Source organism: Podarcis cretensis (genome assembly GCF_951804945.1).
Source record: "Podarcis cretensis genome assembly, chromosome: 13".
Taxonomy (NCBI): domain Eukaryota; kingdom Metazoa; phylum Chordata; class Lepidosauria; order Squamata; family Lacertidae; genus Podarcis; species Podarcis cretensis.
Window position 1 is genome coordinate 22,687,517 of NC_137182.1, and position 13,822 is coordinate 22,701,338.

Sequence of the window (13,822 nt, forward strand, 5' to 3'; positions counted from 1 at the left end):
ATTGGCTACGAAGGCTGGAGTTGATGTGACTTAAGAGTCCAACACTATCAGGTGGGGGAAGTCTTTAGTCCAGTTCTTATTTAACCTCTTCCACCCACGCCAATATGGCAAGAATGGTCTATTGTGGCCGCTACCTGGCTGGCGTAGAAGTGTCCGATGATTTTGACAATGACTTGCTCGTTCTCATCGGGAGTTTGGTCCCGCGGGACAACTACTTCTGCTGCTGTCAGGTTCTGCAGCTCGTTGACCTGTCAAGTGGAAAGACAGTAATGCTTAATTGCATTTTGATTTTATGAAACGAAGTAGCCCTGATCCAGTTCTCCTGCACTGCTGCTGCTCCTGCGGTCCAGCTTCACTCCATTTTAATAAGGCTAACAGGAGAACTTCAAGCTTGCCTGCGCTCAAGATTAACTTAAGCCATCTTATTCTGTATACTGTAACTTAAACACTAACATTCCCTTCCACTTACTCCTACAGATTCTTAAAAATAAGACTGGATTCAAAGGTAACCACGCTTTGCACTAACCATAGTTAAAACTTCATGGTTTGTGTTTCAGACATGCAAATTATGGTTTTATAGGTTTCTTCCTCCTTCTCCCCTAATATTTCCGGACGCTGTTCTAAACAGTACCCTATGAGGGCACAGCATCACCCCAAACAACGGTTTTGTCAGCGCAAATGTAACACCACAAACTGTTACGGTATGCCCAGACCACTGCTGGCAAAACACTTCCAGGCATGACTTCAAATCACTAGTTACTTGCATGCCCCCTTTTGTCAAGGCAGTGTTGATTCCAGTATCATAAGAAACTATGGTCTGTCATTCTGTTTCTGACAGAAGCAATAAGAAATCACTCAAACATAAAAATCGAGAAAGAATGGGATTGTTTTAAAAATTAAGTATGATTCCCAAAGTAATACTTGGATGTGCCTAGAGTAAATTTCACACAAACACAGCAGAGGAAGGATATTATATAAAGAGAAGGATGAAAGTTTACTAGAACACAGTACAAAGATAAGGAATTAAAGAGAGATGATGAAGCTGTAAAGAGGTAGGGGGGAGTGAACTATTGTATGAGATTGGATAGAAGTGTGAATAGATTATGTATGTTATATACGTTAATAGAGAAGAAAATATGATGTGGGGGGGGGGGAGAGAAACTATGGTCTGGCTCTGTTAGGATTCAGCCTCTTCTGAACACTTGGCAGGTGTCAAAGTGTGAACCATGCCCCAGCTTTAACTTCTAGCACGCTTGCAGACTCTCAATAAGTAATAACCAATAATAATCAAACACCATCATTGTGAGACACACTCCATACTCCATCTTGGGTCATGGCAGTGCCAGTGGTCTGACCCCAAAGCAGGCCTTGGCAGACCCGACCATTCACTTACCGTTTTGCCTCCTTTGCCAATGACTCTCCCTGCGGCTGAAGCGGGGACTCGGATGTGCGTCTCTAGCTTCACTTCTTCTTTGGGGCCAAAAAAGTTTTCCTCTTTAAGTTTGCCATAAATCCGCCCTTGAGCCTGAAGGGTGGGGAGGAAATGAAGAGACCAGGAGGATATTAATCAACCAGTTCCGGAGACATCCCTGGCCTTGTCCCAGCCCAGAAGACTTAGCGCTGGTTATACAGTCGTACTTGGAAGTTGAACGGAATCCGTTCCGGAATTCAGCTTCCGAAACATTCGGAAACCAAAACGCAGCTTCAGATTGGCTGCAGGAAGCTCCTGCAGCCAATCGGAACCTGCGGAGGACATTCAGCTTCCAAAAGCAGTTTGCAAACCAGAACACTCACTTCTGGGTTTGCGGCGTTCGGGAGCCCAAACGTTTTGAGAACTAAGCTGTTCGAAAACCAAGGTACGACTGTATTTTAAAACTGTCAGGGACAGGCTGGATGGGGAGGAGTGGGGGGGGGGAGCTGCCAGCCCAACAGCTCCCCAGGGAGGGCACCAAAGATGACACCTTAGAGTGTGAAGCCTGGTGGTGGGGCACTGAGGAGCAGTCAGCAGATGGGACACGCTGGATTGGAGGCTGAGAGTCAAAGCGTGCGACCAAGACAGTCCCAGTCCTGCTGACTCTCCTCCCCACTTGAGGGGGATCCTGCACATTGCTGAGCAACAGGCCAGACAGGTCCAAAGAAGGAGCCCACCCCCTTCGACACAGCCTTCATCTGCTTGGGAGAGATCCAGAGTGAGAGGCTAGAGGGGAGGGGCACGCCTAGAGCTTAGTGTCAGCAACACCTTTGTTGAGTTAGTTGCGGTCTTGTTGCTCACCGAGAGCTCCATGACAAAAAAAAACCCAAGGCGCTTTTAAACAGTATATTCTTATTCTTGATTTATTTTGACAAAGTAATAATCATAAATAAATAAGAATAAAAATGTGTATCCCACCACCGAGACTATTCCATTGTAACTATCCAGCCTCCCAAAATTTCAACACCTCTTGCGATGGTTTGACACCTTTCTGTTTTAACAGCACAAATTCTACAAACACCCTCCATATCTCCTCAAAATAATTTCTCCTGCGTATTCCCCGCCTTACCTTAATGGCACATGTTAATTTATCATTAATAGCTATATCCCACACCTCTTTGTACCATTCTTCCATTTTATATTCTGCTTGCCCCTTCCACTCCCTAGCTATCATTATTCGTGCAGCTGTCAATAAATTTGTGAACAAGTCCTTCGTAGCCTGCAAATCTTCCACCCCATCATAAATTGATAACAATGCTACCTCTGGACTTTTGGTCAGCTTTAACCCAGTGATTTCTGTTATCTCCTTAAACACGCTTTGCCAAAAAATACAGTCCATTCTTCTCACTGTTGCCTCTCTTATTATTGAAATGTGAACGGTAATCTCCTCAGGGCAGAGACTTCTCCCTCTTTCTCTCTCTCTGCTTGTGTTACTCTGTAAAGCATTGTGCGTATGGATTGTGACACAATAAAGGTAAAGGGACCCCTGACCATTAGCTCCAGTTGTGACCAACTCTGGGGTTGCAGTGCTCATCTCGCTTTATTGGCCGAGGGAGCCGGCGTACAGCTTCCGGGTCATGTGGCCAGCATGACTAAGCCACTTCTGGCGACCCAGAGCAGCACACAGAAATGCCGTTTACCTTCCCGCTGGAGCGGTACCTATTTATCTACTTGCACTTTGACGCGCTTTCGAACTGCTAGGTTGGCAGGAGCAGGGACCAAGTAACGGGAGCTCACCCCGTCGCAGGGATTCGAACCGCCAACATTCTGATCAGCAAGTCCTAGGCTCTGTGGTTTAACCCACAGCGCCACCCGTGTCCCTTCACATCACTATTGCGACACAATAGTGGTGATTAAATAATGATAAAAAAACCAGTAACGGTAACATCTGGTTCTGCAAACTGATCTCACAGTGGCCAACTGGGTGCCTATTTGAAGCCTGTAACAGGGCCTGAGTAACAGCACTCAGTAAATAATGAAGATGATGCTTGTAATCATGTTTAAGTCCCCCTGTGGCCACTGATCTGTAAGAAGGAAGGAAAGAAACCTTGAATTGGGCTTCCGGTGGTCCAGTGATTATCACCATTCGCACTTTGGAATCTGGCGTCTCTGGAGGAGCAATCTGAAGGACACAAGAGGAAGAACAGAAGGGAGAGCCATTTATCAGCAAAGCCTGGGATTTATTCCCCATCCCTCTACTCCCAAGATACTGAGTTCAGACTGAACTGAGACAAAAGATGATCCATCCATTCCTGATGGCAATTATTGTGATTGTTATTTATTAGATGGCATACCCTACACCTTCCTCTAAAGGAGCCCAGGGCAAGACAGCTGCAGAAATCAATTAGGGAAGGGCCACAGCTCACTGGTGGAGTGCATGCTTTGGTTGCAGAAAGAAGCTCCCTGATCATATTCCTGCATCTCCAGGTAGGACGAGAAAAAGCCTCTCCTACCTGGAAAACAGCTGACAGTCCATGTGGACCAGGGGTGAGGAATACTTTTGACTCGGAGCCAGATCCTTCACAGTATTGGCATCACATGCCAAGCCTGACAAGTAGGCAGGCTGTATTAAAGCACTTTGCAAAAGGGCTCTTTGAGGCAGCCCCACAATTCTCCTTTAAGCAGGCAGGCAGCGGGCAGATACCTGCCATGCACAAGGCCTGAACCAAGAAGGACAAAACCTCACTGTTCCTTTCTTATTAAATTATACACTGTTTCTGTTCAGTTTCTTCAGGATTTCTTTTCTCTCTGGGCTCTCTCTGTGTTATTTACCTGACTTTGCTAACAGGAGGCTGGGAAGAAATAAAAGGAATTTTGCACCACTCTTGGCAAACTGGCTGTGCCTTTGTAAAAAAGATTTGCCGCAGATTTTAAGAAGCCAAACTCTCAAGAATAGCAAGCAGAAGGGACAGTGCCAATAAGTTGCATCAACACAAGCATAACGGCATAATCCACTGGGAAGCTCCCCCATGAACCAAATAATGTAGGTCAGCTTGGATAGCTCAGTTGGTTAGAGCATGGTGCTGATAATCCCAAGGTTGCAGGTTCGATCCCCGTATGGGACAGCTGCGTTTTCCTGCATTGCAAGGGGTTGGACTCTACAACTCTCTGATTCCAGGTTGCTCTTCCACAGCTCCCCTGAAATTCAAATGGGACCCTGGGATGCCTGCTTTGTTTTCTAGCACCATCATGGCTTGCATCAATCAACAAAACCAACAATAGGGATTAAACAGGCTGGAACGGGCACCTTGATGGAGGCACTTGCGAATCTGGAGAGCTGTTTGATGTGCTGTCCCTTCTTGCCGATGATCGCACCCACAGCCTGGGCAGGAATGAAGACGTGCACCGTCTCTTGCTCAGGAGGCTGCCGAGATAAAAGTTTCTGGGGTCACCAGTCAGTATCAGTCCAACGGGATATCCCAAACTACTAGGTTTGAAACTGTTGTCTGCCATGCACCCACCATTGGCTGACTCGCTATGATGTCACAGAATGTTTAGTGCATGGGCTTGTTTGTTTTGGCAGCGCTCGCATGTGATTTTGTCTGAAACTCACACACACACCACAGGAAAAGGAAAGCTCTATGCTAGTGCATGTTGTGTGCAGGCTGAGCTCAAGCTTACCAAAAAAGAGCTGTATGGGGCTGCTCCAGAGACACTACTTGGGGGAGGAGGCACCGCATTGGAAGAGGCAGGAAAGAGGCCAACGGCAGCTAGGTTCAGCCCAGGTATCAGGTGCGACTGTAGCTAAAAGAAAAAGAGAGTGAGAAAATGTAATATGGCAAGCAAAATATTCATTTCTACCTTTTTACTGTGAATTCGCTGTCAGCACTGAAACACTTCTCGCGGTGCAACGGTTTTGCCTTGCTTTTTGCAGACTGGTTCAATCAACTTGTCCTGATTTAGGACAGCCAAGAAAGCAGCCAAAGGCTCTGTATAATAAACTTCTGCACCCATGGAAACAAGTTTGGGCACAGGTGGCATCCATACAGTAATTAGGGGACCGAAACACACTTTAGCACATTGCCACTTTCCATTATGCACCCAGGTTCCGGTGCACTGATCAGCTGCTCAAGGTAAACAAAGAGAAACTGTTCCGCAACCCCAAAGCAGTGAACCCGACACATTTATGAAGCACGGTGCAGCACAAGCTATGAAGTGGGAGCAGAGAACTCGGAAGCAAGCTCACGTCACTCTTGGAATTCCCCAGGTGGCTTTAGGCAAGCCACCGTGGTGCAACTCACAGAATTTGGCAATCAAGGGCAACACTGCAGACTTGTGGGCCTCGGACAACCTCCTTTCTCCATTCACATGCATAGGTCCCTGTGGCGATCACACAGGGCCCCTGGACGTTTGACGGTCTATTGACCCTGTGCCACCACCGTGATTGCTTTCTTCGCTGCCACCAACCCTTTTCTCCTCACGGGTACACACGGAGTCCAGACAGTTGTTAACATTAACAAATAATCAAGTTTATTTTATAGGCATGAACAAGCTTATGGTTTCAGTTAATTTTTCTTGGCAGATTCTTAATTCCTTAACTGTCCTATACGTTCCTAACAACTTTAAACTGATTATTCCAACTATCTATCTGACTCCACCTAACAATTCCTCTCACTCCCTCACCACACAACTCGACCAACCCACAGACTTAACCTCCCTCTTCCTTCTTCAACTCCCAACTCTCAACTGACTTTCACATCACTCCGACTCTCACTCTAACTCCTCCTTTCATTTTCTCTTTGGCCAATCACATCACACGCATTTAACCCTTTCCTTATGACCCACCTAGGAGGCAAACGCCACACACCCCTCCTCCACTTTCTGCTTCTTGTTAACTACAGTCAGTGTCAAGCTATGGTGGGTGTGAATCTTGGAACAGCCGTTTGCACTCTGGAGGTCTGGAGGTAAGGGACTAACCTGAGATTGAAAATTCAGGTTTCACCGCATACTATGGCTAGCAAAGCAGAGTCATCACCTTGCCAACAAAGGTCCGTATAGTTAAAGCCATGGTTTTCCCAGTAGTGATGTATGGAAGTGAGAGCTGGACCGTAAAGAAGGCTGATCGCCGAAGAATGGATGCTTTGGAATTATGGTGCTGGAGGAGACTCTTGAGAGTCCCATGGACTGCAAGAAGATCAGACCTATCCATTCTGAAGAAAATGAGCCCTGAGTGCTCACTGGAAGGACAGATCCTGAAGCTGAGGCTCCAGTACTTTGGCCACCTCATGAGAAGAAAAGACTCCCTGGAAAAGACCCTGATGTTGGGAAAGAAGGAGGGCACAAGGAGAAGGGGACGAGAGAGGACGAGATGGTTGGATGGTGTTCTCGAGGCTACAAACATGAGTCTGACCAAACTGCGGGAGGCAGTGGAAGACAGGAGGGCCTGGTGTCCTGTGGTCCATGGGGTCACAAAGAGGCGGACACGACTAAACGACTAAACAACAACAATGGCTAGCAAAAACCAGAGAGGAGGCAGCCCAGGTGCAAGATGGAAGAAGTGGGAGCCCAGAAAGCCACAGAGATGCTGCTGTTTGCCAAACCATGGTACGACATTGGCCTGGTGCAGATATTCATGTTCTAGCTTAATAATCCAGGTCGTGCACACTTGCACATAACCCCTTTGCTGCGGCTTTCCTCCTGCCTTCACATGGGTGCAGGAGAAGACAGGAAGTTGCAATCAACCACGGCTTCCTGTTACCTTCTAATTGGGAACTGTGGCTCATGGCTTCCAAGCAAGCCAGGATCAGAAGCCAGCTTTAAAACACAGCATAAGGTTGACTTATGAATCCTGGCTTGTTTGGGAGCTATTAACCATAGCTCCCGCTTTGCGTGTTAACAGGAAGCTGCGGTTAACTGCGGCTTCCTGGCTTTTTTGTTCACTTGCACCAAGGGAGAATCAAAAGGGCTGCCCATTATTTGCACACTGTGCATTAATATCCCATTGCCTGTGTTCATTAAGCCAGAGACTGATTGCCCATATGCAACCAATACATCAGAATTAAGTCTTTCTCAGTCTCCATCTACTATAGAGAATAACAATGCCAATTGTTGTAAAGATTACTGCAATCTGAACATTCAAAAAGCCCAATGTCAATATTAAATATTACCACTACTACTACTACCAGGGCCTTCTCGGCAGTGGTGCCCACCCTGTAGAATGCCCTTCCGTCAGATGTCAGGGAAATAAACAACTATCTGACTTTTAGAAGACACCTGAAGGCAACCCTGTTTAGGGAAGTTTTTAATGACTGATGCTTTATTGTGCTTTTAATTCTGTTGGGAGCAGCTCAGAGTGGCTGCGGAAACCCAGCTAGATGGGTGGGGTATAAATAATAAATATATCATCATCATCATCATCATCATCATCATCATCATATTAATTGGTGGGTTCATTTGCGACCAACCTTCTCTGTTTCAGGGCCTCTGCTTCAAATCAAGAGAAATGCACATATTTCTTCTTAGAAGTTATTCCTCCACCTGCCATTTAACAGCCTCTCTTTTGACTACTTAACTTATTATGATGTTGCAACCAAGTTAGCAAAAGTTTCTAGTCCACCAGAATTTCTATCATCCCACCTCCCCATCTGCACCTTACTTTATTTGTCATACCATTATAACCTATAAAAGGAAAAGAAAGTATGGCAGGGAGGAACCAATGCTATTCAAAGTAACAATGCAGAACCCAGTGCAAGAATTAAGATTCCCAAGTCCACAACCAACTAGGTAATGGCTTTTAAAGGATAACATATTAATACAAAGCAGCTGGATGGATTTCGGAGCCTTTTGATGGAAAGCCAGCGATTCCCAGACAGATAGCAGTAGCTCTAGATGGGCTGTCTTTAGAGCTTCTAAATGTCCAGAGAAGGTAAAACATAAGCAGACTCACACTCATAGCTGCCACATCGTTCTCATAGGCTTCTCTCACTTTCTTCATGATCTCTTGCTCTGCTTTGCAGCAGTTCTCAATGGAGCCTTTCACTGTGATGGTCCTTTCAGGGTTGTACAGGGTCAAATCCTGCAGCCTGGGGAGGAAAGGAAGCATCAGCCTTTCACGCAAGTGTCCCCAAATCCTTGCCCAACTTGGAGCAACATGCATAATCTCATTTCATTTTTGACTGCTGTTTCGTGAAAAATACGTCTTTCAAAAAAACATTTTTTTTAAAAAAAGTGAGTGCACACTGGCCCACAATGCACCTCAAGTTTTCAGGACTTATGGTGGGCAGTGAAGTAACTAACTGAGGGGAGAGGACAACAACACACGGTACAAATATACCCCTTGCCCAACAGTATTGGCGGGAAACTCTTGAGGTAGATTATGAAGGCATAAAATAGAAACTGCTCCAGTGTGGATGAAGGGAAACACAGATTCAACACTCCATAGCGCCCTAGTGTGAACACAGCCTAATTTGAATACAATACCTTTTTTTTATTTAAAAAGGGGGTCAAAACAAAAGGGGGTGAGGGGATAGAAGGGAAAAGAAATCCTTACGAAGAGATGGTGATCTTTGTCTCTGTGTCCTGCTCCACCTTCTTCAAGTTGCGGCCTTCTTTGCCGATCAGCCGTCCCACAAAGTTGTTATGGGCTAGGATTTTCAGGGGTACTTCATCAGCCCTGCGTGAGGGGAGAGAAGTTGGGGGGGGAGGGCTGAAATCAGAGGGTTGGACTCCCACCTTCTGACAAGTTCCTGAGGTCAATTCCAGGCAACCTGTTATGCCTTGGGACACCAACCCCTGAACAGACAGGGAAGCTGTAGGTGGACTGTCTCGCCAGAGTAGTGCATGCTCTAGTTATCTCCGACTTGGACTACTGCAATGCGCTCTACGTGGAGCTACCTTTGAAGGTGACCAGGAAACTACAACTAATCCAGAATGCGGCAGCTAGACTGGCGACTGGGGGTGGCTGCCAAAACCACATAATACCGGTCCTGAAAGACCTACATTGGCTCCCAGTACGTTTCCAAGCACAATTCAAATTGTTGGTGCTGACCTAAACGGCCTTGGTCCTGTATACCTGAAGGAGCATCTCCACCCCCATCACTCAGTCCAGACACTGAGGTCCAGCTCCGAGGGCCTTCTGGCAGTTCCCTCCCTGCGAGAAGTGAGGTTACAGGGAACCAGGCAGAGGGCCTTCTCGGTAATGGCGCCCGCCCTGTGGAACGCCCTCCCATCAGATGTCAAGGGAATAAACAACTATCCAATAAGCCAACGCCACACTTTGCGCCAACGATAGCCCACAGCCTTACGTCTTGGTGTCTTTTGCCTCCTTCTGCATGATTTCCAAAATCATCTTACAAGCGGCAGAACAGCCCTCTGGGGTCGAATGGATACTGATTGCTTTCTCTGCTGCGCCGGCATTTTCCTTCCGGTGCACGTCAATTCTGCAGGGAAGGGAGAGAAGAGTCAGCTGCTTGAGTAGCAAAACTCAGAAAAGGTGGATCACAGCATGCGCCTGAAGAACCAGAAACCCAAAGTCCTCCCAACAGATCTTTCAGAAACCTGACTCCCCTTGGCTGCTCCTCTGCCTCTGCCCAGGCTCCCCATTTTTACTACAAATCTTACAGTCCTTCTCTTTGCCCCTTCCATATCCATCTTGTCATCCTCAGGAAGATCTGTAAAACTCCCCGGGCAAGAAGAAGGCCATTTGTAGGCCTTCTTAGACATCCAGTAAAGGAACATTTCCGCAGTAGAAGTAATTTTGAATCTCGAACAATGGAGCTCTGGGACTGGGACTGAGATGGCCTGCGTTAAAACTCCTCCTCAGCCATCAAGCTCACTGGGTTAGTTCCTGGGCTAGTCCCTGTCTCTCAGCTTAAGCTACGTCATGGGGCTGCAGTGAGGGGAAAGGGAAAGAGGAAGTTGTTAGAGAAAGGGTAACACAAGGGTAACACAAATGATAAAGTAATATATCATTTCCCAGTGGGTTGGGTCTCCATGAGCCAGGTAACAATGAGGGAAACATTTGTACCTCACAGGGTATGGTACTCCACAAATGGGGGACCATCACTTAAAATACCCTGTAGCGGGTCAAGAATGTGTGCACATGTGTGTGTAAAGACACATACACACTCTTGTAAATAAATAAATGTCCCAATGTGCCACCCTTAACAGCACCCACATCTGCAGCCTGAGGTGCCTTCTAGGCCCAAAAGCAGGCACACTTTTGTTCTCTGAATCCCAACCCCCAGGCCTCTGACCCTCCAGTCTTAACAGCTTAAATCCTTCTGGGCTACGTTTCCACCAGAGCATACCCCATGTCACTTTATTTGCCTAGGGAGAAGGACAAGATGGCGCCTCCCATAGACCAACTGGGCTTCAACAGCGTCAACAGGACAGGGCCTTCCACTCTGCCTAAGCCCTGCAGGACATCCGAAGCGATGCGACGCAGCTTGCCTGGCACACACACCACTGTGCCTTCCAGCACCTCACCCCCCAGCGTCTGAGGCAGACATCTCACTCTGCCCAACGATAGGGCCGGCCTTGTGTCCCATGCAGCACCTAGCATTCTCTTGGCAGCAAATCAGTACAAAGGTGTAGCAGTAAGCAAGTGGGGTTGCTATGGAAACACTTGCTAAGCTAGCAGGGCTTACTTGGACTGCGTCTGCTTGGTGATGTTGCGGATGGTGGCACCTTCTTTGCCAATGATGGCTCCCACATACTGGGTGGGAACGAGAAGGCGGAGGGGAATGTCTACCGGCTGCTGTTTCACGGGTGCTCCTGAAGCCACGGGTGAACCTTGCCTCGGGGCGCCCCGTGATCCAAAGCCCCCTCGGCGCCCGTTCTCTGCACCCTGGACCGTTTGTTCATCGGGGATGTAGGAGACCTTCAGTGCATGGTTTTCCAGTTGGTGGCCGTTTAGTTTCATAATGGCTCTGAAGACAAGACAGACAGATGCACAGAGAGAGAAGCCGCTCAATTAACTCCACTTAAAACTAAAATCAGCACATCTGCAGTCAAAAGAACTGTCTGGTTAGTTAAAATCTGCATGTGAAATCAAGTCCTCCTACTACCGTGTGCAGTCTTGGCCAGGACCACTCCTCAGCTTGTCCTGAGGTTTTAATCCCCAACCAGCTGACAACTTTTCCTTCCCTCACAGAAGCTGGACTTCAAACTACTCTCTGTTCCATGCCACCACCGCAGCAGCTCTGCCAATTCATGCGCCAGAGGCTTCACTATGAGACGCACCACATGCTGTATTATTATAGTAAATAAAAAGGGGTGGAGTCATGGCAAGGCCAATATATAAAACAGCCAAGAACGTATAGGAAGAAGGACATCTTGAAAAGCCAGAAGGTTCCTCATGCATCTGCCCCCACCCCTTTTTGAAACCCACGAGCCCTCTTCCCTCTTCCAATTGCCACAGGGCTTGCTTCTCATTTCCAGTGATTTTTTTAATTATTTTTTTTGCTCTTCCCTTCTCCCTATTCACTTCTGACAAAGGGAAAGGAAGCTAATATACGGGCAGTTCTCTCCCCTCCACTACCATTAATTTGAAATAGCCATCAGTAATGGCATTTTTAAAAAAAATCACTTCAAACCCTGACGTTTTTTATCGCTACACATTAAGATTTTGTCAAGATGTACATTTCACCTTAAACTAAATGTGATGAAACGGTTTTGGAGGTGGAGAATGAATGAAGGAATACACACACACACACACACACCCCGTATTTTTTCCGTCTATAAGACGCCCCCCATGTATAAGACGCCCCCTATTTTTGGGGACACAGATTTAAGAAAATGGGGGGCTCCATGTATAAGACGCCCCCTAATTTTTTACATTATTTTTAAGGAAAAAACCTAGTCTTATATACGGAAACATACGGGGTGTGTGTGTGTGTGTGTGTGTGTGTATACATATACATATACATACTGTATATGTATACATACACACACACACACACACACACACACACACACAGGCCTTGCTTTCTTAAGGCATGTTGCAATCCTAGATCTCTAAGGAGTTTACCACAAACAATCAAACAAACAAACAAGCTTCTTTATTTATTTACAGTGGTACCTCAGGTTAAATACTTAATTCGTTCTGGAGGTCCGTACTTAACCTGAAACTGTTCTTAACCTGAAGCACCACTTTAGCTAATGGGGCCTCCTGCTGCTGCTGCGCCGGCGAAGCACAATTTCTGTTCTCATCCTGAAGCAAAGTTCTTAACCCGAGGTAATATTTCGGGGTTAGCGGTGTCTGTAACCTGAAGCGTATGTAACCTGAAGCGTATGTAACCCGAGGTATCACTGTACTTGAGGTAAACTCATCAGAGATCTAGGATTACAACATGCCTTAAGAAAGCAAGGCCAGAGTATAATTTTAGTAATGGGCTGCAGTTCCACACAGCCACCTATAGATGGGGGTGTTACCATTAACAAGGCCACATTATGGGACAACCTGGTAACACATCCCAGCATCCCAACACATGGCGGCGGCTGCTGCTACCTTTAAATCCGATACTGCAAATTTTTTTTCTTTATTTTTTTTGATGCTGCTGCAACCCCCGCTATTTCTACACATTGCATCATGGCAGGGGGAGAGAAGGGTGTCCAGTCAGGAACCCTTTTTGTTGCTTTTGAGGTGCTTCTGTGCTCAGAGTTTGGTGATGAACTGCCATGTTTTTGCTCAATTGCTTTTTACAAGCCCAGTCATGGTCACCCAAATGACTTCCCTGTGGTGTTCTTCTGCCGTTTCTCATGCTGCAGAAAGCCAACCATTGCTGAGGTGGGAAGAGAGCTTTAAACCTCCCTGTCCAGCCCAGTATTCTCATGGGGAGGCGAACCACCCCCTCCCCTCTCCAGTCATCAGATAGATCACCTCCTTAGCTGACCTGCACAGATCAATTGAGGAGAGGGCTGTTTGCCTCTATTTGGGAGACTAAGTCACCACTGTCACACAACCCTGAGAATGTGGTCCCAAGAAGAGGAAGAAAATGTTAGTCAACTGTGTAATACTGAACATTGCTTTGATATCGGGGGGGGGGGATGAGACATATAAATGCACTTAAATAAATACAGTGGTACCTCGGTTTAAGAACAGCCCTGTTTACGAACGATTCAGTTTACAAACTCCGCAAAACCAGAAGCAGCGTCCCGGTTTGCAAACTTTACCTCGGTCTAAGAACTGAATCCGAATGGTGGAAGGGCACTGGCGGCAGGAGGCCTCATTAGGAAAAGCGCGCCTTGGTTTAAGAACAGACTTCCGGAGTGGATTAAGTTTGTAAACCGAGGTACCACTGTAATAAACAAGTCACAGACTTTGCAACAGAAATAAATTAAGGAGGCAGGCAGCAGCAAATGCATTTTGGGTTGTTGTTTTTTTTTGCCAGCCACAGATTTTGAAGCCCT

General features: G+C 46.8%; 1 protein-coding gene across 2 annotated transcripts in view; it reads right to left on the reverse strand.

Annotated features, from left to right (window-relative positions):
• Window positions 1-13,822, reverse strand: part of IGF2BP1 (insulin like growth factor 2 mRNA binding protein 1) — a 78,607-nt gene that overhangs the window by 15,383 nt on the left and 49,402 nt on the right. Inside the window, exons 6-14 of one of the 2 annotated variants that reach the window (XM_079949634.1) lie at window positions 11,059-11,340; window positions 9,715-9,849; window positions 8,961-9,083; window positions 8,358-8,493; window positions 5,093-5,209; window positions 4,719-4,835; window positions 3,519-3,593; window positions 1,394-1,525; window positions 135-248 (exon numbers count right to left, since the gene is read on the reverse strand). In XM_079949634.1, coding sequence (XP_079805760.1) covers window positions 135-248; window positions 1,394-1,525; window positions 3,519-3,593; window positions 4,719-4,835; window positions 5,093-5,209; window positions 8,358-8,493; window positions 8,961-9,083; window positions 9,715-9,849; window positions 11,059-11,340 — 1,231 coding nt within the window. Of the gene's footprint in view, window positions 1-134; window positions 249-1,393; window positions 1,526-3,518; window positions 3,594-4,718; window positions 4,836-5,092; window positions 5,216-8,357; window positions 8,494-8,960; window positions 9,084-9,714; window positions 9,850-11,058; window positions 11,341-13,822 lie in introns of both variants that reach the window. The other variant, XM_079949633.1, reaches the window with a different exon arrangement.